Genomic DNA, 22,904 nt, shown 5'->3' on the forward strand with positions numbered 1-22,904 from the left:
CTGTGAATATCTCTTAACAGGCTGCTTGGTGGCTTTTCCAATTTGGCTGACCCCCCTCAATGCCTATACCCAGCTGTGCTTTTGCTCGTCACGGTGCCCTTTGTCATCGGTGCTTCAGCTGGCTTGCAGCTGGGCATCTGTACCAGCTGAGCTGGCAGGGATCACTTTGAAGCCGAGGACACCGTGGCGAACAGTTTGGTGGTCATTATCCAGCCAGCGTTGTGCTGTGATGCTGATAAATCTCTGCAGCCAGGCTGGAGATTGCCAGGATATACCTGTGAGCTGGAGGGAAGAGCCCTGCGCCCTCTCCGCTAATGTCACCGTCCAAGCGGAGCTAGAAGGGCAGGGCTGGTGGCAGGGGGCATCTCTGGGACAAGAGGCTGAAACAAGCACAGGGCAGTGGTGGTGGCTTTCTCAGGCTCTGAGCCAGTGATGGCTCTTCTGCCCAGCCCACCAGGATGGCATTTCTGGGCTTGGGTTAACAGCCGCTGAGCATTGCCCAGAAGTGATGCTGTGCCAGCCAGCCTTTCTGCATGGTACATGGTGGTAGCGAAGGATTTGGGGTCGTTGGCGGGTGCTGGATAAGAGGGATGGTTCAGGGATCAGCAGCCTGGGTAGATCTTCCTGTCTGTTATCGCTGCTTCCTTCTGCAGCTGATGGGGGTTTTCTCTCCCCTGTTCCACAAAGCAGTTGTGTTTCTGCTGTCAATTTGTCATTTCTAGACCATGCCGGTGATGCTCAGTTTGCATTTATCCATTGCTAGCATGGTCTTCTCTGTGTTTCCCATGGAGCTGCTCTGCACGGGAGGAAGATCTCCCCATGTCCAAGCAGTGATGCTGACCCGAGCCCAGCTGCGGGTATTGTAGCAATTTGGGGAGGGCACTGAAATAAATAAAATATTTGACCAGCTAAGTATTAGAGCCTAAGCCTCCTCTCTGCCTCTCTGATTGCATCTAAATGCATCGAAGTCAGAGGAAGGAAAGAAAACAAGCAGGGGGTGTAACCAGCCCCTGATGGGTGCCCTGGGAGCTGGGGGCTGAGGCCCGCAGTGAGTGGAAAGTGGTGATTCAGCCTAATAAAGCTAATGGCATGCAGCCAGGCAAAGGAAACTGTGGGATCATGATGCAGCAACTGTCCTGTAGCAGTTTGTTTCCATCATCCGGATGTGACTTCATGTCCCCACCACCCCACCCTTTCATTCTTTCCTGTACTTAAATGTTCTCCCTGCTGAGGGGAAGGGGCTGAGACACCACGTCCTCAAGAAGAGGACTAGTCCATGAGAAGGTGATGCACCTAAATGGCGTGAGAGTGGGGGAGCAAGGAAGGGAGCTCTGGGACTGTGCGTGGTGGGGCCACAGCTGCTGAAGCACCCAGGCTCTTCCAGCACTCCCCAAACTCAGCAGGCTTCTCCAGATGACCTTGTCCCTGGACACTGGTTCTGAGGGAAATCCTGTAGCGCAGAGGAGCCTGAGATAGCAGGCAAGGTTGGTCCCTAACTCCAACAGGGCTATGCTGTCATCCAGCTGGTGTGCATCTAACCAGGCCTTTCTCCCCTTTCTCCAGGGAAGACAATGAAGCTGTAGAGATGCTTCCCTACGTGATTGCCACCCTGGGCTCAGCAGGGGCCACCTGCAAAGACTCCGTATGCAACAACAGCACCAAGGACTACTGCTACAGTGCCCGCATCCGCAGCACTGTGCTGCAGGGGCTGCCCTTCGGTGGGGTGCCCACCGTCCTAGCCCTCGATTTTATGTGCTTTCTCGTAAGTCTACCCACTGTTGCTTCAGCGCCTTCTCCCCTAATTAGCCATGAAGAGAGGACTGTGGTCAGGTGGTTAGAGTTGAGGACCCCAAATGCCATCCTGGACTCTGCTGCTGGCTGACTTTATGGCACTAATCATGTCCCTTAGCCACTGTGGGCTTAGCCACTACTCACTTAACTCCAATACCACCACACTGAGCCCACGGAAGGGTGTTGCAAATTTTTCTAAGGACATGGGTCAGGTTAGGTCAGTCCTGTATCCCAAAACTCCCGCTTATGATGCCAGGTCCCTGCAGCTTTACCCACCCAAAGGCTTTTCTTGTTCCTCCTTAGGAACTGCAGGACCACAGATGCTGTAGCCATAATCTTGCCTCCTTGGGACCTGAGGGCCTTTTGATCCTGTGGCTAACTTAGCTACTGTGTGTTGCATCCTGGACCTCTGCCTCCCACAGCCATCCAGATAGTCTGATTTTGAACAGCCCTGGGGAGCTTGTGCTGTGCCATGGCCTCAGTGTGCTGTTAGCTGAGCAGTCCTGTCCCCTCCTACCCTCCCTGTTCCTATGGCTCTGCACGCAGAGGACAAGAACAGAGCTGGACAATGCCTCATCTCACAGCTTCTCCTTTGCTCTCTTCCAGGCACTGTTGTTTGTCTTTTCAATTTTGCGTAAAGTTGCTTGGGACTACGGACGCCTGGCCCTGGTGACTGATGCTGACAGGTAAGCATGGGAGCGGGGCAGGAAAACAAGGCACGAGTGGTACCCTTCTTTGCTGCAGGGCAGAAGGGATAAATCCCCTTGTGGGTGCCAGAGGCAGCTGGGGAGGAGAGGCAAGCGTGCCAGTTTTATCCCCTGAGCTCCAGGGACAGGAAAAATCCCCGCTTACTGGCTTTCTTGTTACAGCATCCTTCTCCCAACACAAGGAGTGGTCCCTGCTGGATCCATATCACTTATGGTCCCTGCAGTGACAGAGGTGTGCAGGGGCCCTTACAGAGGAACAGCAGATGGCGGGAAGAGAGAGGGAAAAAAGGTCACAGGAAGTGAGAGGCCTGCCACACTGAAGGCTTTGTGACGCCTCTGAAGGTGTCTTTGTGGCTCTGCTGGATGCAGTTCCTGTTAAGAGCACCTGAAAGCGGTAGGCTGCGTTTCCAGGTGTGGTACTGCTGTGTTAATGTGAGTTTATCTCGCATCCCAAGCGCTGATGAGTCGGTATGGGTATGGATCCTTCCTGCCCAGTGCATTCATGGGCTACAGTGTCTGCCAGCAAAAGCTGGAGCCCATTGGGGATGGCAGCTCCACAGCAGAGTGAGAGGCTATTCTCATTTTTTGCTGTCAGCAGCAGGAAGGACAATGATTATCTTCTTCCAGTGTGGAACAAGGAACTCTCCTTGATTAAGCTAGAGGGCTTGTGCAGGTAGTCTGCCTCTCTCCAGGGGTGGTTTGCTGTGCCCATGGTGCTTTGTCACGTGCTGGAGGCAAAGTGTGGCTTCTGAAGGCTGGCTGTTGTAGGTTCTTCTTCCCTTTGATCAGCTCCACGAGCTCGTTGTGTCCAAAAGCTTGGATGGGGCTGAGCTCCAGCGTCCTTCGGTCTTTTGACAATACAGATACAAGCAAGCTGCTCTGGAGCACTCCTTGCACAACACTGGAAAGAGTAAGAGCTGTTTTCTTCCAGGACCAAACCAGGAACTCTCCTGGTTTGGGTAAGTGGTCCTGGATAGCATTAGATAGCTGCATCGCTGTGGCTCCTCTGCCCCTCCTTTCCTGGCCTGGCTGGGGAAATCAGCAATGCCAGGGCCTTGAGGGAAAGCAAGGAGAAGGGAATAGCCGTATGAGACCTCACTGGGGAGAGGGCAGCAGCTCCTCAGGGTTAAGCTATCTGAACCCAGGCCCTGGCTGGTAGCCACAGGGGCTGCACAGCTCTGGCTCTCAATGGGGAGAGGCGGCTGGCCCTTCTCAGAGGTGATGCTTGAGCACCTTGGATGCGAGGGATTGGGAGCAGTGGCTGTAGGCGGAACGGCAGAGGGGTGCCAGCTGTTTGGTGAGGGAGAGCTGGTAAGCTCAGGGAGAGGGGCAGCATGGCTGTGGTAAGGGCTGTGGATCACCAGGACCGGGATCCTAAGGAGGAGCCCCTGCTGCTTGGCCCATCTGCGGGGTGGGATGAGCATTTCGGGAGGGTGGGATGCAAGTGTGTCAGCTGCCTGAGTGGGGAGGAGAGGCATGGAAGGGGAGGTCAGATGGCAGCCAGGCAGCCCCGGCAGGCTGTCCCGCCTGGCCGTGTCCCTCATGAGCTCCCTGGGACGCCCACTGTGTGGAGCCAGGCCACGTCCCCAGAGAAGCCAGCTTCCCTTTAGCTGGCAGCAAAGCATTCAGCCCCTGGGCCAGCAGGGGCTCTGGGTTGTCGTGGCTTGGGGTGGTGCTGGGCTCTGGAAGGAAGGTCTTCTCCAGCCTGACCATTGGCAGGTTTCTCTTCCTCAGGACAGCGTGGAGCCATGGCGGGTGCGTAGCTCCCTGCGGCGGAGGAGACCCAGCACCTGCTACCGTGGTTGTAACCTCTCCCTTTCTGTTTCTGTGCCCCCAGGCGCCGACGCTGGCAGACGGAACGAGAGGAGCGGGAATAGTACGTCGTTTTTTCAGGGTGTCGTTTCTTCTCTCTTTCCTGCTCGCACTCTCTCTCTTTCTCCTTTTCTCTTGCAGTTTTCTGTCTTGCTTCTGAACTAATCTGAGTGGCTGGGAGTTTGGGCTTGGATTTGTGCCTCTCGGTGGATTCATGCTCTTCTTTTTCCCTCCCCTTTGTGTCAGCCACTACCACAGCTGGATGCACTCTGGTTTTCCCCTAGTAGCCCTTAAATGCTTCCTGAGGACACCAGTGCTGAGGAGCTCCCAGTCCCAGCCAAGGTGGAGGGTGCCACATAGAATCACAGAATCGTATAGGTTGGAAAAGACCTTTAAGATCATAGAGTCCAACCATAAACCTAACACTACCAAGTCCACCACTACACCATGTCCCTAAGCACCTCATCCAAATGTCCTTTAAATACCTCCAGGGATGGCGACTCAACCACTTCCCTGGGCAGCCTGTTCCAATGCTTGATAACCCTTTCAGTGAAGAAAAATTTCCTAATATCCAGTCTAAACCTCCCCTGGTGCAACTTGAGGCCATTTCCTCTCATCCTATCACTTGTTACCTGGGAGAAGAGACCGACCCCCACCTCTCTACAACCTCCTTTCAGGTAGTTGTAGAGAGCAATAAGGTCTCCCCTCAGCCTCCTTTTCTCCAGGCTAAACAACCCCAGTTCCCTCAGCCGCTCCTCAGAAGACTTCTTCTCCAGACCCTTCACCAGCTTCGTTGCCCTTCTCTGGACACGCTCCAGCACCTCAATGTCGCTCTTGTAGTGAAGGGGCCAAAACTGAACACAGTATTCAAGGTGCGGCCTCACCAGTGCCGAGTACAGGGGCATCACATACCCTGCTCTACCTGCCTGTGTCCAGCTATCCCACCTTACAATGGAGAAAATAAACCCAGCTGCCTGAGCCCACAGCACGCTCAGGTCACCCAGGCGCAGGGGAGCCTCCTTTGCCTGGTCCCTCTCGTGCCAGGAGTGCTGCTCCCACACCAGCTGCAAGGGCAGGCGGGTGCTCGGAGAGGATCTGACAGGCAGTTGCAAGACTTCTCTCTTCTTCCTTCACCCTGTGAGGCTACCAGGACCGAGTCAAGTGTTGGCCCTTGTCCCTTGCCACCTACCCCCAGCTGGCAGCATGCTTGGCAAGGCAGCACCTTTGTCCCTTCTCTCTCCCCCTGCAGAAGCAAACTTCCTGCCTCGGTGCTGCTGAGAGCATCCTCGAGCACCTTGACCTGGCGTTGCCCATTAAGCACTGCCATGGACCCTCCCTCCCTGCTCTTTCATCTTTCTTGCTGCTTTTATGCCTAAGAAAAGAGCATCCCCCGTGCCTTGCTGACTGGCTGGGTGGTGCATCCTGCAGAGGATACAATCAGCCGGCAGGACAAAGCCTGCAATGGTTGCTCCAGCCAGGCTGACGCATGTCTGAGGCCAGGGAAGCAAGCTACAGTCTCGCTTCTTGTACTCCATCGCTTGCAGAGCAGGTACCTGCCACTGCTACTGCCTTGAGAGGGTACAGGAATGCTCCTGGTTTTGTAGCTGCTCCTTGCCCCCAACGGAGCAGAGCAATCGGAGTGGTGAAAGCAGAGGTGGTGGTAGCTGTGGTACATGGCGCAGATGGGACCCCTCACTCATGCTTGAGTGCCTCACTAGTGGTTGGCCCTGCTTCAAGTGTGTCTGTCAACTTTTCACTGCTAACGCCTTGCAGGGGGAGTAAGGCGGAGGTAGCAGAGCTTTCATGTTCTGAGTCTTCTCAGAGGGACCACCTCAGTTATCCTCACGAGTACTCATCTCTCTCCAGGGGGCTGCTTCTTCCTGCTCCCATTCTTCATCTGGGCTTGCTGGAGCTCTCTGCTGACCCCCTCAAACCTACTGCTTGAGCTGGGACAGTGTTGGTAGCCAGAAACTTCCAAAAGCCTGTGGAGCTCAGCGAGGAAACCTTGTCCTGGCTGTGCTCCTCTAAGGCTGGTGGCACTTTCCCATCCCAGCCATTCTCTGTGCTGGGGTGCAGTGGCACGTGGTGGGTTAGGGACACATGTATGCTGCCTGGTGCTCCCAGCCCTTGAATAGGCAGCATTGCTCTTGGTGCAGGAGGACATCCTCCTCAGATGTGTCCCTTTGCCTGAGAACTGGCAAGAGCCCTTGTCCTGCCCCTTGCCAGGGCTTGTGGTAGCCATCAGCACTCTTAATCAGTAACTCAGTCTGCACTGGGAGATTGTGGCAACCCACCTGCACCTCCATGTGTAAAGGCAGCGATCACAGAGCCCTGCAGGGCTTGCCACCCTTGCACCACAGCAAGTCCTTTCCACAGCATGCCTGGCCTCCCCTCCCGGAGCCTGAGGTTAGCCATACCTCGGACCCTATCCTTCTCCCTCCCTGGCAGGGCTGACGCCAAACCTGGGGCAGCAGGCAGGGTCCCACCTTAATCTTCTTGCAGTTTAAGGCAACCTTTCCTCCACCCACTTGCTTTGTTAGCGCTTTGCTTTAAAAAGCCTCCAGCTAGGTGCAGGTACCATTGGAGCTCCCTCTTCAGCTTCCCATCTTTGGCGAGGTTTGGCCCCCTCTGTCTTCTCATCGCTGCCGGTCATCCTGATTATCATCTCTGCATCCCGCTGAATGGAGCTGAGTTAACCGCTCATCTCGTAACATGGCACTCGGTTGTGCTCTCCAGTGCTGCTCTGCCCTCTGCTTTTCCAGTACCGAGGAGCCAAAAGCACACCGTGTCATCGTGCTGGGCTCTCCTTGGGGCTGCAGACAGCAGAAATTCACCCTCGCTCCCTGTGCCCAGCTGCAAGGCCTCTGGGATTTTAAAGGGCTGAAGGTCTGAGAGCTTGGTCGAAGCTCGCTCTGTCCCTCCAGCAGAGCAGGGTGTTGGGCTGTGCAGTCGCAAGGCTGCACACCGCTTTCTAATCTGCACTCCTTTAGTCCCATGACCTTCAGCTAATCTCCTTTCCCCTCTCTTTGTTGCTTCCAGCGAGGGACTCAGCAGGTGCTGCTCCGCTCTGAGGGAGGCCACGTGTCCCATCCTCTTTCCTGCGGCAGGGTCACGAGGGTCTTTGCTTGTTCTCCTTCCCATAGTGTCATCCACCTTGTCTCTAGCGCTTGTCTCTCAGTTGCTTCTTCTCTGGGTTCTTGTCCATCTGTTCCTCCTTGAGCCTGTACTGGTTACAGGGAGACCATGTTTTCATCTGTTTTTTTCCTTTGCTTCTAGCTTTCAGATCGGCCATATCTCTTCTTGTACCTCCAAGGTCCCGGCCTGCTGTTGTCATCTTGCAAGTGCTATTTAATTGGGTCTCTGGACCATTTTCTTGTCTCCTTTGCCAGCTGCCCTCTGCCTCCATTTGTAATGGGGGCTGTTGTCTACCTTGGATGCTTCTGCTGTAGGTTCTTCATCTAGGTCCCTGCCTACATCTGGAGTAAAGCAGTCTGGGATATTCACCTCTCTTGCTTTCCTGCCCTTTAGCCTGCGGTCGTTCACTTCTAGCTGCCTGCCCCGCTCCCGCTGGAGGGATTTCCAGGTAGGAGGCCCAGCTGAGGCTGTGGAGCAGGTTGGACTCCGGGCAGCACGGCCGCTGGGGCTCAGCTGCGTTCCTCCTCCTCCTCCTCCTCCTGGGATTCCCTGCACTGAAGCACTGAGGGTGAGGAGGACTGGTGTAGCAGGGATATGGCCCACCAGACTCCCAGCCTTCCTCTTCCCTAAGGCGACTGAGGCCCTCCGGGATGGGAGCCGCTGCCGGTGCCTCTCCGGTGCGCTGGGGCTGCCGCCTCGTGGCCGCACCGGAGCCAGAGGGGCTGCGGCACCCGCTGCTTCCCGCTTCCTCTCCTCTGGCTTAATCCCTGCCCTAAACAGACCTCACCTCTCCTCCGTGGCAGCCGCTGCCAGCCCCTCCTCGCAGGGGCTGCTGTGTAATGCGGGTGCCTCTCGGAAGGTGCTGAGCGAGTAGCATCCCTGATCGAGCCCGTGGGGGCTGCCGGCTCCGGGTGCTGTCTGAGGAGGAGCCTCTGCTTACTGCTACCTCTGCTCTCTGATCTCACCCCTCTCCATCTCGCCTGGGCAAACTGACCTGAATTAACCTCTGATCTTCTGGGTGCTCTTGGTTCCTGGCCAGGCTGCCTCCTCACATCTTCTAACTTTCTCCCTCGCCTCCTGCTTGTCATTTTAGCGTAGCCTCCGCCCTGCACTCCGACAACCATGACCGCTACGAGCGCCTCACCTCTGTCTCCAGTTCTGTGGACTTTGACCAGAGGGACAACGTGAGTAGCAGCAAGAGTCGAACACCTTGCCTCTGAGCGGCCAGGAGCCCATAGCTTGCCTGAACCAAGGGCTCTTCAGGAGCAACACTGTCTGCCCATCCCCAGGCCTTAGGTCCCACACCTTGTAGTGTGTGAGTGTGGTATAGAGCTCAAGGAGACCTAACTACGTGGCTTCTAGGCATGTGCTTAAATAAGTAGGCTGTACATCCCTGTGCCTTAACAGACATCTGTCCAACGTATAATCTCAGCATTACAAACAGTACTTGCCAGGAGAATGGTGTCTGGCTCCTCACACCGCTGTCTACCTCTGCGGCTGTTTTCCTCTCTAAAGGGGAAGTGCCGTTCAGTAGGATAACAAGGTGTGATGGATGGGTCGTGAAGCTCCCAGGAAATAGTCCTCCCCTGGGTGTCCTTTGAGGAGACCTGACTTATCCCACTCTGCCTTCCCAGTCCCTGCAGAGCTTCTCTTGTCCAGGATGATAGCTAAAGTACCTGTATGGTGAATCTTCTGGGTGTCCCTAGGCTGTGGAGAGCTTTCATGCTAGCCAGGAGCCCATGGGTCGCCTGGGAGGCTGAGCTGCCACTTGGCAGGGGACGGCCACATGGCAGAGTCCAGCCTGTGTTGTGCCCTGTGGAGCAGCACTGTCATCTCCTTCACCTGGGCCCATCTGTGGCTCTGCACATCTGGGTGCTCATGGTCTGGCCCCTTCCTGTCCTGAGCAGAGTCTGTGGAGGTGCAAGCATGCCAGCCTGGTCCCCTGAGCCTTTTAAGGGGGGAGCAGGGAAAGGGGAGCACAGAGTGATACAAGACCCTCCTGTCTTCTTTCTGTACAGGGTTTCTGCTCCTGGCTGACAGCCATCTTCAGGATAAAGTAAGTGCCCCAGGACCTGCACGTAGGACCCACATGGGAAAGCAGCAGAGGGTAGTGCAGGGTGTTGGGACACCCAGTGCAGTACAGCTGCATGAAGTCAACTGCCCTTGCAGCCTCTTCTCTGAAGAGCACAAGTAAAGTGTGTCCTCTGAAGAGGACAAGCAAAGACAGGACTTGATGAGGAGTCCTAAAGCCAAAACTAAGGTCACACAGTGAGTCTGTGACAGAGAAGAGCACCCAGCCCAGGTCTCCCCTGCCTCAGTCCCTTCTCAGAAACACTGTCCACTGCTCTGCAGAGATGCTCCTCTCCCTGGGACTCCTGCTAGGGGCACTGCTGTCTGAGGACTGACTATGAACGAGGGACTGGAGGATGCAGGGAGACACCCCCAGACTGATGATGCTCAGGAGCAGTCTCCTAAGCGCTTCTTGGCTTCAGAGTGCCGTGGGACAGTGTCAGCCATCCTGTATCTCAGCAGGAGAAGCAAGGCCTACCAGAAGGGTGTGAGGTGGGGTTTGCATGGACCCAGCTGTTTGTCCCAGGGGGTGGAGGGCAGGGGCGTGGGGAGTGGGGCTGCAGTAAGCATTGCACAGGCAGGTTTCTGCCCAGGCTGGTTCAAAGCTGGGTGCTGGGATCCCTACCTGAGGCTTGGCCACAGCTCTGTAGGGCAGAACCAGTGGTGCTGTGTGGGTTCAAACCAGGAGGGCAGCCATGACCCGTGCTTTTCTCCAGCACTTGAGGGAATGTACGAGATTGCCTGACTGCCTTTCTCTCCCCGGCAGGGATGACGAGATCCGGGACAAGTGTGGGGGTGATGCGGTGCACTACCTGTCCTTCCAGAGGCACATCATCGGGCTGCTGGTGGCCGTGGGTGTGCTGTCTGTGGGCATTGTGTTACCTGTCAACTTCTCAGGGGACCTGCTAGGTGAGAGCAGGGAGCCTCTGGCTGGGCTGGGGTAGCTGCTTTCAACACCATGGCCTAGACCACTGGGGAGCAGTGGAGGGCAGGATGGGACTAACCCTGACTAACAGACAAACCCTGACTGCTGTCCCACTTTGTTCGTGGTGGATCCAGAGGGTCATCCTGGGCAGCTTGGGTTTTAGGGTGTTCTGCAGGTGAGATTCCTGCCATATCCCACCCCAGTGGTGCTCTTCTGTGCCACTCAGTATAACTGAACATGCCTGTGTATGCCTCTTTCTCTCTAGAAAACAACGCCTACAGCTTTGGAAGGACAACTATCGCTAACCTGAATTCTGGGTATGTGTGGGCAGGGGTAGGATGGTTAATTGAGGCCCTCAGGGGGTATTTTGTAGATGTCCACTTGCTGCAGAGCCTCGCCTCCTTGAAGGTTCCATTTTTGCCCTCGCCGTGAGGCTACTGTCCCTGCTCCAATTTCCGGGCTGAGCTCCTGGAACTTGGTTGTAGGGCATGTGGGTGCTGTGCCAGTTATGCTGCTTGTGGCCCCAGTGCCTTCAGGGCCTGACCAGTCATATAGGAGTTTGTAGTGGCAACCTTGCATTGACCTTTGTGGTCTCCCTTGTGACAGGAATAACCTGCTGTGGCTGCACACGTCTTTTGCCTTCCTGTACCTGCTGCTGACAGTGTACAGCATGCGCCGGCACACCTCCAAGATGCGCTACAAAGAGGATGACTTGGTGAGCAGGATCTGGCCGCTCTCCCAGGCACACTTTCCCATGCCCTTCTGTCAAGTCAGGTGGCCTTGGAGAGAGTAACGAGCACCCCACTTGGGGCTGTCTTGTTTTGGCTGTTCTTTTATTCTGCGTGGCCAAAGGCGGATCTCCTCCGGAGCAGCAGTCCTGACTGCTTGTGGGGAAACGAGAGAGGTCTGCACTGGGTGAACATGTGCAAAGGACCCCATGCCTGCCTTAGGGGTTGCTTTTTGCCTTCTTCATTTCTTAAGGGTACCACCTAGTTTCTGTTCAGGCAGCTGCAGTGTAAGCCCCTAGCCTGTCAATCTGCAGCGCACCAGGATGCCAACAGCTAGTGGAAGCGTAGGAGAGGGGGAGCCCTGGGTGCTAGAAGTGATGGGGCTGCCCTTTCCCATTGCTGACTCAGGCCTTGGGGAGGGTTGCTGCGGTCCGGTCTTTCACATCATCCACACTTACCTGTCCTCCTCTCCTTCTTTTTTTCTTTCTTCTTTCCTTCCAGGTTAAGCGAACTCTCTTCATCAATGGGATCTCAAAATATGCTGAGCCAGAGAAGATCAAGAAGCATTTTGAGTGAGTCTCATTGCTTCTCTAATTAAAGGCTGCTCTGTAACAGGGATGTTTTTATTGGGGTAGTGCTAGCGTTACCTGAAGTGGCAATAACATATTGAGAGCAGAAAGCTAATCAAAATCAGTGAACACATTTTGGGCATCTCAGCATTACTTTTCTGTGCAAATTTTTATCTAAATGTACGGTGTCCTTGGTTTGTGCCTTGGGTTATGCCCAGCTATCTCTCGTGGAGCCATAGGGGATCAGTGTGGTAAGCAGTGGACAGAGCATGTCCTGCGATGTAGTCAAGTTCGGAGGTTGATATGTGGGCAGGAGACACTCGAGCAATGACTGCAGGATGTTGTGCTGCTGTTTCTGCCCTGATTATGGTCCTTGTAGAAAAGTGTGGGGTTTTTGGGTTTTGGTTTTTTTTTTTTAACAAAAAAAAAAAAAGTCCTCTTCCATCAAGACCTCAGTGAACACACTGTCAGGGCTGTGTTTAGAAGCACCATAAAGGAGAAATCCTTTGTACCCTTTGGGAAGCCTTCTGCTTCTTTCCAACCCCAAGCCCGATGGTCCATGAAGGCAGAGAGGGGGTGTGGGATCAGAGGGGTGCTTTGCTGCCACAGGGCAAAGTCCAAAGAGGCTCCTTGTGCCAGAGCCCAGAGGATGTAGCATTTGCCCCATGCATTGCTCCCGCTATAAGGGACAGCCTGCAGGCTCCCCTGATGCCTCCAGCAGGCTCTTGCTGTGCACCCTGACGCTTGGCCCAGGGCAGGACGGAAGCCTTGGATGCATGGGGTTTGCCTGGGGGTACAGCCTTTGGTGCCAGGCGTGATGAGCTGGTGCTTCCCATCCACAGGGAGGCCTATGCCAACTGCACCGTCCTGGAAGCCCGTCCCTGCTATGATGTGGCCCGGCTGATGTTCCTCGATGCAGAGAGGTAACACCTGGTTTGGGAGAGAGGACAGGGTGGATGGGGGCTGTGGGCTCCCCCTCGAGTCTGGTGACACGGGAGCTTTTTCTGAGCCACCCTCTTTCTTTCTTTCCTTCCTTCTTTTCCCCTCTCCTGTTTCAGGAAGAAGGCTGAGCGCGGGCGAATCTACTTCACCAATCTGCAGAGCAAGGAGAACACACCATCCATGATCAACCCCAAGCCCTGTGGCCACCTGTGCTGCTGTGTCATCAGGGGTTGTGAGGAGGTGGGGGGAGAGCTGGACATGTTGGGCAGAGGGGTGCACAGGGGCTTGGGTCCCTAGGTCTCTGCTCTGACCCCTGTCCCCCTGCCCAGGTGGAGGCCATTGAGTACTACACCAAGCTGGAGGAGAAGCTCAAAGATGATTACAAGCGGGAGAAGGAGAAGGTGAACGAGAAGCCTCTGGGGATGGCCTTTGTCACCTTCCACAATGAGACCATCACAGCCATGTGAGTGCAAAGGATCCTGTCCTTCCCTAGAAGGTGACTTCTTGCAGCTCTCCCCTTAAATCAGGGGAATGCCAGCACTGAGGCATCCCCCCTTGCTTGTCCCTGCCAGCCCTCTGTGTCAGCATCTCCCTCTCTCTCTCTTCTTCTCCAGAATCCTCAAAGACTTCAATGCTTGCAAGTGTCAGGGCTGTGCATGCCGTGGGGAGCCCAGGGCCTCCTCCTGCAGCGAGTCTCTCCACGTCTCCAACTGGACAGTCAGCTATGCCCCCGACCCACAGAACATCTACTGGTGAGCAGCTCTGCGGGGCTCAGCGAGCCCTGCCGATGGGAAAGGAGGACATCCTCCCTCCCCATCTCTGCTGCTCTGGTAACTGAATGAGTTGTTCTTGCTGAAGCCAGCCTGGCTGAGCTAGATGTCTGATCTGACTTGGAGGGGGAAAGTCTTGGGCTGGCACCCCAAATGCTGTTCATGCAGGCTGGGCCATGGTGTGCACGTGAGGCCCCGGACCTGCCCTTCTCTCCCATGCAGCCATGCTGATGCCCTGCTTCCCCCCCTCCCAGGGAACACCTCTCCATCCGGGGCTTCATCTGGTGGATCCGCTGCCTCGTGATCAATGTGGTCCTCTTCATCCTCCTCTTCTTCCTCACTACCCCTGCTATCATCATCACCACTATGGACAAGTTCAATGTCACCAAGCCCGTGGAGTACCTCAATGTAAGGCCTTCGGAGACAGGTGCAGGATGGGTAGCACGGGAACCACCCCGAGGCACAACAGCCCCTGCAAGGGAGGGGGCAGGGAGGGAAATTATCAGCGTTCCCCAGGTCCTGTCAGCCTGACCAGGAGAGAGGTGCTGAGCCTGGCCAGGGTACAGTGGCAGCTGCGGTGCCGGGGACTCGGCGTCAGCAAAAGCAGCTGTACCTGTGGCTGGCACGAGAGCTGCTGCACCATGTAATACGCAGTCTCTTCTCTGCCTTGTTACAGAACCCCATCATCACCCAGTTCTTCCCCACCCTGCTGCTGTGGTGCTTCTCTGCTCTGCTGCCCACCATTGTGTATTACTCTGCCTTCTTCGAAGCACACTGGACCAGGTAAGGACAGCCAGCACCTGTTCTCAGTCATACCAGTGTGCTGCCTGGCCACTAGACACTTCTCACTGATGTAAAGCTCCTGGCTGGATCCTTCTGCTTGAAATCCTGCCTTCCACTCCAAGCGTGGTGTTACCTTGCACCTCTTGGACACCTGGGGTCTGCCGTGGACAGCTGTTCTGCCAATCCCTAGCTGTTGTTGTGCAGCATGGCTCTCTAGCAGAGCCTGATGTAGGTCTACAAGAAGAAAGCTGGGAGGAGCTGGGACTGGTCACTGTGAGAATTGCTAGTAGTGAGGGAAGTCTTGACTCAGGTGGTGTGCCTGTACCCATGTGTAAGTCATAGCTTTTCCAAGGGAAAATCGCCTTAGCTGCTATGGCTTCTGGCCATAGGGAAGGTATTTGAAGTGCACAGCACTAGAAATCTGCTGCTTATGAGGCACATTCCCAGCAGGATGTGTGGTGTAGGCTCTGTTTTCTGCTCTGTGTTGCAAAGACTGGTGGGGAGGATGTCACTAGCTCTGAGGATTGCAGGTCAAGAGAGATGATTGCAGAGTCTCCTCTAAAGATATGAGGGCTAGGAGAGGCTGTGAGACAAGGGGGGAGGAACTGGGACTCGAGAACAGGCAGACCTCAGACACGCTGGAGGGAAAGGGGGTGTATTCATGTACCAGTAGTGGACAGGGTGAGATTTGGATTAGACACTGGGAAGTACTTTCTGATGAGAAAATGATGGGGATACCACTCCTGGGGCTGGTGGGGTGACAGTGAAAGGTCAACAGCCTCCTCTCTGCCCTCAGGTCTGGAGAGAACAGGACAACCATGCACAAGTGTTACACCTTCCTCATCTTCATGGTCTTGCTGCTGCCATCACTGGGCCTGAGCAGGTAAGGGCTGGAGTCGGGGAAAGCAAGCGGAGAGACCTGGAGCACAGGGAGGGTTGAGATGCACCCCTGGCTCTTCTCCTACACTACTTCCTTTCCGCGCTGCACAAGTGCCATGGCCACCGTCCTGTTGGGGAGGTGGCATTTAGTTCTGGGTGGGGGGTAAGGCCAGATGATACCTGGTTGGGTCCCTAGGAGCTCCTTGAATCAATCTGCGGCCACATTGACGTGTGCCTTGGTGTTACAAATAATGCAGCAAAAACTAGCATGGTCGGCAGACATGTGAAAAGTCTGCTCAAGATCTGCTGGTGAAGGAGACACTCCCCACCTCTGTGTTCAGTGCACACTCCAAACTTTGCACAAAACTAGCAAATTCCCCATTTGAGCCAGAACTGAGTAGGCTGCAACTGCTTGGCTGGGTGGAATTGCTAAGTGTAAGCTGTAGAAATACTGATCCATCTGGATATGAGCCCCAGATCTTCCTGCAGGGGTTATAGAAATGCCCTGTGGCAAACAGCGGTGCATCAGCTGCCAGCTGTTGGCGTAGGCTCTCAGCACTGAACAGTGGCCGAGTAGGGAAACAGTGTGAGGAAGGAAAAACTGGGAGGTGGGACAGGGGGTCCTTACTGTGATAGGGGGTTACTTACACACTGCAGGGTGGGGAATCTACACCCCCCTAAATTCAGGATTTGGGATACAGCACCTCAGTGGTGAAGTCGGATAGCTACTGAGAATAGACGAACCCTCTGATAGAGGCAGAATAGTCCTCTATCTCAGTGTGTGACTACAGCAACGTTTCCCAGCTAGATGAAAAATGCCTTGTTGCATATAACCTCATGACCTAGGCAGGTGAATGCTCTCGGAAGGTTTGCATTTTGACTAGATACTGTTAAACAGGCTGCGCTTCCAAGGACTCAGTCCCCATGCTGTTGCTTCTGGAGCTCTGTACTCTGCCAGTACCTGAGGTGCCAGAGGATTGGGCAGTTTTATATAAAAAAAAATCAGACTTGAGGAAAATGGGATTTGTTTCTCCTATGGGATTTTTTTTTTTTTAATCTCTGTGTTGGAGGGTACCTTGTACCCAACCAGTTTCTTCTGTAGAGTCAGTCACCTGTTCCTTGCATGGATGCTGTGCCCAAACAGAAGGGAGAGGAAAATACTTTACTGATAGGATCAGGGCAAAGGGAGAACACCACACATGAGAGTGGGAAGCTTTACATCCCTTTTTGGGTGCTGCACTGTTTTTTCCAGTGTCTAATTTACGTAACTGCTGGTGACACATCCCAAGAGGGAACAAAGCAGTCTATAGTCAGAGCTTTGGGTCCTTCTAGAGCAGCTTCCACATATTTGCATGTGCATGTCTGTCTATCGCTGCTTCTGACTGTTCCTCTTTTCTTCTTGCCCCCCCTCCCCCTCAGCTTGGATGTGTTTTTCCGCTGGTTGTTTGACAAAAAATTCCTCGCCGAAGCTGCAGTGCGATTTGAGTAAGTGGAGCTGGGCAGAAGGCCCTTCTTTGCAAGGGGGGGGGGGGGTTATTGTTGTTGTCCAAAGGTAGTGGGGGCTCCCAGCTGCTGCCCTGCAAAGGGGGAGCACCTTCTGCAGCCTGCTCTCGCTGCGCCTGCCCAGGTGTGTGTTCCTGCCGGACAATGGGGCCTTCTTCGTCAACTATGTCATCGCCTCTGCCTTCATCGGGAACGCCATGGACCTGCTGCGCATCCCTGGCTTGCTCATGTACATGATACGCCTCTGCCTGGCCCGCTCGGCCGCCGAGCGGAGGAATGTCAAACGTGTATGTAGTGGGGCTGAGGGGGTGGGTTGTGGCCCCCACCTGGGGATGGGAGTGCTGCGATGGGGCCCGATGAGGCTCGCCCAATGCTGTGTGTACAGCTGGGTGTGTTGCACACCCCCACTGAGCACCTGGGGTTGTGTTGACGGGTCCCTGTTCTCTCTTGCAGCACCAGGCCTACGAGTTCCAGTTTGGGGCTGCTTACGCCTGGATGATGTGCGTCTTCACTGTGGTCATGACGTACAGCATCACCTGCCCCATCATCGTCCCTTTTGGTAAGTGACATCCCTCTGCCTCCCTGTGTCAGAGGCTGGGGAGAGCTTGAGGCGGGGAGACAAGAACGGTGGGGTGGGGGAAATATTCCCTGTCAGTCAGAGGCACTGGGAAAGAGGCTGATTCCCCTCTCTGCTGGCATCCGTCCCCTCTCTCCCAGGGCTCATGTACATGCTGCTTAAGCACCTGGTGGACCGATACAACCTGTATTATGCTTACCTGCCTGCCAAGCTGGACAAAAAGATCCATTCAGGGGCTGTGAACCAGGTGGTGGCAGCCCCCATCCTCTGCCTCTTCTGGCTTCTCTTCTTCTCTACCGTGCGCACAGGTGAGCATCGGGCTGGGATGCCATCCCCTGGCCTCCTACAGAGCCGCTTCCCTGTCTGGGCTGTGGTCCTGGCAGCCCCCAGCCACTGGGCACGGTCTGACACCGTCTGACAAGTCCCTCTGACACCATCACTTTGGTTTTCCTTTGCCCCAGGATTCCTGGCCCCCACTTCCATGTTCACCTTTGTGGTCCTCGTGATCACCATTGTGATCTGCCTGTGTCACGTCTGCTTCGGGCACTTCAAATACCTCAGCGCTCACAACTACAAGGTGAGGTGGAGTGCTGGGTGGGGGTGCGGGACCCTTCTCCTTGGGAGCACAGCTCAGCCGCAAAACAGCAGGGGCTCTGAAGGAGGTCCCAGCCTGCTTCCTGGCAGAGCCTCTCAACCCTGGCTTCACGGAGGGGACAGTCCCAAGGCTGTCCCTGCTGCCCGTATGGTACTCCTGTGGTGGGACGGCAGATGTGTTGCCCCAGCAGTCTCTCAATTTCTCTTTTCCTCTCCAGATTGACCACACGGAGGTGGACGCCATAGAAAACAGGCAGAACGGGAGACCTGCCACCAGTCTGCCAGCTCCCAAATCAGCTGTGAGTCCCTGTCCCTACCTTCATGCCCTGGCGCACTCCTTACCTGGGTTTGGAAAGAAGGAAGTAACACCTGTAGATTTTTTCTTTTTTTTTTTTTCTTTTCCCCTCCCTGTCCAAGTACCTTGCTCCTCACCTCTCTGAGGCAGCACCTGGAGTTCTCCCAGCAAGGGTGGGAGGCAAGTGTTGGGCCCTGTGCCCCTCATCTGAGCTGGGTGATGAAGTGTAACCCCCCCCACACACACACACACACCCCTTTTCTGCTGCTTCCCAGACACTGTGCCTTTACTTTCTGCCTCTCTCTTGGCCAGGACAGTAAATCAGCTGGGTCAGTCTCCCTTCTCCTCTGCATCTTTGAGCACTTGCCCATCAGCAAAAGCTGTCACCCCCTGGGCTGGTCCTGGTGCCAATGCAAAGGGGTCTCTGTGGGCATTGCCTTGAAGGCCATGAAAGTGTTTTGGGGACTCTCCCGTCCCCTGCCTGACTCTGAGATCCCAGAATCAGTTTTCTGAATTTCTGCTTGGCTCACTGGCTGTATTCTAGCTGCTCGCTTCCACCGTTTCTAGCTGGGGTCTGTGCAGAGCTGTTCAGGGGAGTACATGCAGAGATGAGGTAAAGCAGAGCCTCCTGCTCCCTTGGAGTAATCCAGGCTCCTTTCCAGTTTCCACGTACCTGAGGGCAGTGGCATCTCTCCAAAAGGAGATTCCCTGTAGGAGGCAGGCACAGCCTCAGAGGGACACATCCACCAGCAAAAAAGGGAGCACAGGCTTCCAGTCCATATGAGCTCCAAAGTGCTGAGAAGCCCCGTGCTCGCCCAGCCCTGGCTCCCTGGGGGTGCTGCCTGTCCCAGGATGCTGGGGTTTGGCTAGAGCTGTGCTGCAAGCACCTCCACTCTTGCAGGGCCAAGCCAGCCCTGCTTTTACCCCCTCTCCTGGTACATCCCACAGAGTCTGGGTCCTTCCTCACCCTCCCAGCATGTCCCCACACTCAACCTCTTGCGTGGTGCTTTACCTCTTGTGCTCTGCTGCCACAAGAAGCCCCCTGAGCTCACATGTGTTTCTGCTCTTTCCCTACCCCTCGCCCACCCCATGTCTGGCGCCGGCAGAAGTACATCGCCCAAGTGCTGCAGGACTCCTCGCCGGAGGGCGAAGCAACAGAGTCAGAGGAGCAGGGATCGCAGGATGAGGAGCTCATCAACGCGGATGGCATGAATGACACGGATTTCCAGTCGTGTGAGGACAGCCTGATAGAGAATGAGATCCACCAGTAGGGACCTCAGAGGGAGGGAGGGGAAGGAGGCCCAGGAGCAGGGCAGGCTGTGTGCACAGAGACCTAGGGAGAGGCACCCAAGGGTGCTGGCCACTGTCCTTGCCCGCCCATGCCCTGGGGCCGCTGCCTTCAGAGAGGGCAGGGGCCCTGCCGCAAACTCTCCATTTTCCTGCCCCTACACCCCTGTGCCGGCCCGGCAGCTCGGCAGGCATGCTCTTTACTAGCTACCTTCTTTAAGGCGTCCCCAGACCCCAAAACCCCAGGGGCTGGGGAGGAGGGGGACTGTGACCCCCACGGTGCTGCTCTGGACCCGCAGGGAGGAGGAAGGCTGAGTGCTTTGTGAGGAGGGGCACAAGGGGAACCTTTGGGGGCTCCTCAGCAGGCCATTCTGTCCCCTGTCCTCCTGGTGAGAAACACTAATAATTTATTAGATTTACAGGAAGGTGACAAACAAAAAGCTTTAATCAGTGTATTGGAAGTCCCCCTGGGGAGGGGGGTGGCTTTTGTTGCACCTTCTCCCCATGCCCACGTGTGCCCTCTCTCAGCCCCTTGCAGCATCCCCTTGGTGTGACATGCCAGGAGCTGGGCCAGGCACGGGGGGTGGTGACAGAGACCTCCCCCCCACGGGGAAGGTGACAGCCTGGCCTTGCGGTCAGGGGTGGCATCACCCTGGGGAAGGGGCACGGGGTTGGCGTGAGCTCGGCAGCCCCTCGCAGGGTGAGGGGTGCTGAGGGCATTTCTTGTGGGCAGGAGGAGGCGCAGGCAGCCTCTCCCCCAGGTCCTGTCCCCTCCTCCCCCAGGGGCATAGGCAGGGGATTGCAGCATCATTTTAAGTGGCATTTTTTTTTGCACATTTTACTCCCCTTTCAAGCAAATCACCTTGACCCCTATGTAGTACTGTGGCCCCCTTTGCTGCCCTGTGTCTGCACAGCAGGGTCAGGCCGGGGGTGGGGGGGCTGTGCTTGGGGTCTCCTGGGTGCTAGGGAGAGGGGAGAAAGGGTCCTGGACTGCAGGCCCTTGGCACCCTGTGGGGTCGGCACTGCCTGGTTGCAACAGGGCACCATGGGCTGCCTTCCCTGAGCTGCCGCAGGGTCTTCCCCCAGCTGAGGTGGTCGGAAAGGGAGGGAGCCCTGGGAGAGCAGCCCCTGGGAGCCCTCTCCGAGCAAGACCACCATCTTCAGGAGCACAAAAGCCTCGTGGGGCTGTGCTGGCTTTCCTCACCTGCCCTGACTGGGTGTAGGCTCCCCTGGCATCACCCAGCCCGAGAGCGGGGGGGCTGTTCCTCCCCTGCCTCTGCCCTTGCCCCCTCCCTGGTGATACCTGTGTCCCAGAGGCAGGCAGGGGACAGGATGGATGGGAGAGGTGGACTGGAGCCCCTGGCACATGCAGGGAGGTCTGACCCTGTTTAAAGGCTCTTTGTGAGGAGGTTTCTGGTCAGGATCAGTTGCCCTCAGTTGCTTCCCCCTTCCCCTTGTGTAAAATGTAAAGGAAAATAATAAATCTCCCTGCTATTGAGCTATATTTATTTCCCTCAACTCCCTGCCACCATTCTGTTTGGTGCTCATTGCGGACACTACCACCCTCCCTTTGCCTGTCATCTGTGGGTGCTGCACCGGCTCGCTGGGGCCATGCCCTCCAGCGTCTGACGGGGCTGGGTGGAAGGGGACAGTCATTTACCTTTTCAATCACCCGTGCTGGCCCTGGAGCTCCAAGCACTTTAATAGACCTGAACAAGTGAAGTGTCAGCCCTGCCCAGCTCTGCTCTGGGGAAGGGTGGTGACATCCCATGGCTTTTCTCCCCCTCACCCCCCGTTAGAGGAGGGGAGCTGGACACACAGAGCAGGCAGGGGGCTGCTCCAGGGAGGACGCAGCTGACTTTCCTGTACACCTCTCTATAGGAATCCCAGGCCCAGAGGAAAGGGGGGATGGAGGGGAAGAGATGTGGGTCTCTGATGCATGGGGAGGGCAGGCCACCCTGGCTTCCAGGGCCTGGCCGGGGCTGGAGCATGTGCGGGTGCGGAGGAGCCCAGTGAGTGTCACCTGTCCCCTCCAGGGATGGGCTAGAAATGAAGTGAGCATGTGAGCTGAGAGATCCTGGTCTGCTCCCAGGCTGGGGCAGGATGTTAATCCTGCTTCACTATTCTTGCATCCGCCTACCGCCCTTGCCTCTGGTCCAGCAGGCGGGCTGGGATGCTCCAGTCTCTGTAGGTACGGCTGTGGCCTGGGGCTGCCTCTGCGGCTTTTGGGGTTCTGCCTGCAGAGCTGTGTGTTCTGAGTGGCACTGTCTGTGTAGAGATGTGTATAATACCCTGTATATATTTGTGTACAAAAGAAAAAAAGGAAAAAACGGAGCTATTGTTCTTGCAGTCTTTTCTTTGTGGAGTGGGTTGGGGGCTGGGACCTGGGAGGAGAGGACCCCAGCTGCAGCAGGGATGCAGGAGCATGCGTGGTGCAAAAGGAGGAGTCGGGGACGGTGTGAGCACAAGCCCTGCCCTGCTGCTGGGACCCTAGCCTGGCTCATGGGCTCTCCCGGCCTCTGCCTTGCAGAGGCATCAAAGGCTTTGCTGCTAAAAGCAGGCGGACGGGGAGCTGCATGCACTGAGGCTGGGATGGGGGAAGATGCTTTGGGAATGGTGTGGGGAAGGAGGGGCGTTTTGCTGGTGTCCTCAGTGGTAGATGTCAGCCCAACCCTGCTGTCCCAATAGCAATTTACATGGCTGCTCCTGCCACCTCCATCCAGGAACCTGTCTCCTAGCCTGCTTTGGGGGGACAGCTAAAGCCTTTGGGAAAGGGTCAGGGGTGCTAGACCCCTGGAGCGCAGCTTGGCAGGGAGTGCTTTCCTGCTGGGTGATGCTGCTTGTAGCTCAGCCATCCCCTAAGCACAGGGGCAGGCAGCAAGCAGCCAGCCCCCAGGACCGCTCCCTAATACTCTCTGGGGTGGTTCCCAGGCAGCTTCTGCATGCTCAGTAATTTGTGTACAGCGGCCATTGCTCAGAGGATGGCACAACAGAGAGGCGAGGTGTGGAGCAGGCCTCTGAGAGATGGACGAGTGACCCCAGCTCCATTCCCACCTCGCTGTGTTCAGGCTCTGTGGCTTCATTGTGCCAGTGGTGCAGCGCGAGCAGGGGACAAAAAGCTCTCCTTCCCCTGGCAGTCTCAGCCAAAGGACGGGGAAGAGGCAAATCCTGGGCACAGACAAAGAGAACCAAAGACCAAAAGAAGAATGGTGCCCGCTGCCAAGTCCCTGCAGGCGTCGCTGCAAAGAGAAGCTTGAGGGAAGGGAACAAAAGGCAATTGCGCAGGTATTTGTGCAGGTGTTTGATGGAAACTGCTCCCAAGCACAAGGAGCAGGATATGGGACAATCTGCGTGATGGGATTACACAGGAGCTGTCTCCTACCCCAGGAACATCAGCTGTGAAAGCAGCTTTAAAGGCCACCGAGGGGTAATGAGGCAAGAGATGAACAGGAGGAGAAGGGGGGCGGGGGGGGGAGAGTGTCACAACAAGAACAGGCACTGTCCTGGGTGGATCTGAGCGGGCAGGGCAGTCAGTGG

General features: G+C 56.0%; 1 protein-coding gene across 4 annotated transcripts in view; it reads left to right on the top strand.

Moving 5' to 3' along the window:
* Positions 1 to 21,691, top strand: part of TMEM63B (transmembrane protein 63B) — a 49,657-nt gene extending 27,966 nt beyond the window's left edge. Inside the window, exons 1-24 of one of the 4 annotated variants that reach the window (XM_075496166.1) lie at positions 1,264 to 1,284; positions 1,564 to 1,762; positions 2,398 to 2,477; positions 4,336 to 4,374; positions 8,539 to 8,629; positions 9,464 to 9,501; positions 10,282 to 10,424; positions 10,706 to 10,757; positions 11,047 to 11,155; positions 11,670 to 11,740; positions 12,580 to 12,660; positions 12,796 to 12,919; positions 13,009 to 13,142; positions 13,294 to 13,431; positions 13,704 to 13,857; positions 14,126 to 14,232; positions 15,029 to 15,115; positions 16,531 to 16,596; positions 16,739 to 16,901; positions 17,068 to 17,173; positions 17,332 to 17,499; positions 17,653 to 17,768; positions 18,004 to 18,084; positions 19,184 to 21,691. In XM_075496166.1, the coding sequence (XP_075352281.1) occupies positions 1,277 to 1,284; positions 1,564 to 1,762; positions 2,398 to 2,477; positions 4,336 to 4,374; positions 8,539 to 8,629; positions 9,464 to 9,501; positions 10,282 to 10,424; positions 10,706 to 10,757; positions 11,047 to 11,155; positions 11,670 to 11,740; positions 12,580 to 12,660; positions 12,796 to 12,919; positions 13,009 to 13,142; positions 13,294 to 13,431; positions 13,704 to 13,857; positions 14,126 to 14,232; positions 15,029 to 15,115; positions 16,531 to 16,596; positions 16,739 to 16,901; positions 17,068 to 17,173; positions 17,332 to 17,499; positions 17,653 to 17,768; positions 18,004 to 18,084; positions 19,184 to 19,351 (2,523 nt within the window). In that variant the 5' untranslated portion in view covers positions 1,264 to 1,276 and the 3' untranslated portion in view covers positions 19,352 to 21,691. Of the gene's footprint in view, positions 1 to 1,263; positions 1,285 to 1,563; positions 1,763 to 2,397; positions 2,478 to 4,335; positions 4,375 to 8,538; positions 8,630 to 9,463; positions 9,502 to 10,281; positions 10,425 to 10,705; positions 10,758 to 11,046; positions 11,156 to 11,669; positions 11,741 to 12,579; positions 12,661 to 12,795; positions 12,920 to 13,008; positions 13,143 to 13,293; positions 13,432 to 13,703; positions 13,858 to 14,125; positions 14,233 to 15,028; positions 15,116 to 16,530; positions 16,597 to 16,738; positions 16,902 to 17,067; positions 17,174 to 17,331; positions 17,500 to 17,652; positions 17,769 to 18,003; positions 18,085 to 19,183 lie in introns of those variants that run through there. The other 3 variants (XM_075496167.1, XM_075496168.1, XM_075496169.1) reach the window with 3 other exon arrangements.
* The last annotated feature ends 1,213 nt before the right edge of the window (positions 21,692 to 22,904 follow it).

The sequence above is a fragment of the Mycteria americana genome, chromosome 3, assembly GCF_035582795.1.
Source record: "Mycteria americana isolate JAX WOST 10 ecotype Jacksonville Zoo and Gardens chromosome 3, USCA_MyAme_1.0, whole genome shotgun sequence".
NCBI classification, from domain to species: Eukaryota; Metazoa; Chordata; class Aves; order Ciconiiformes; family Ciconiidae; genus Mycteria; species Mycteria americana.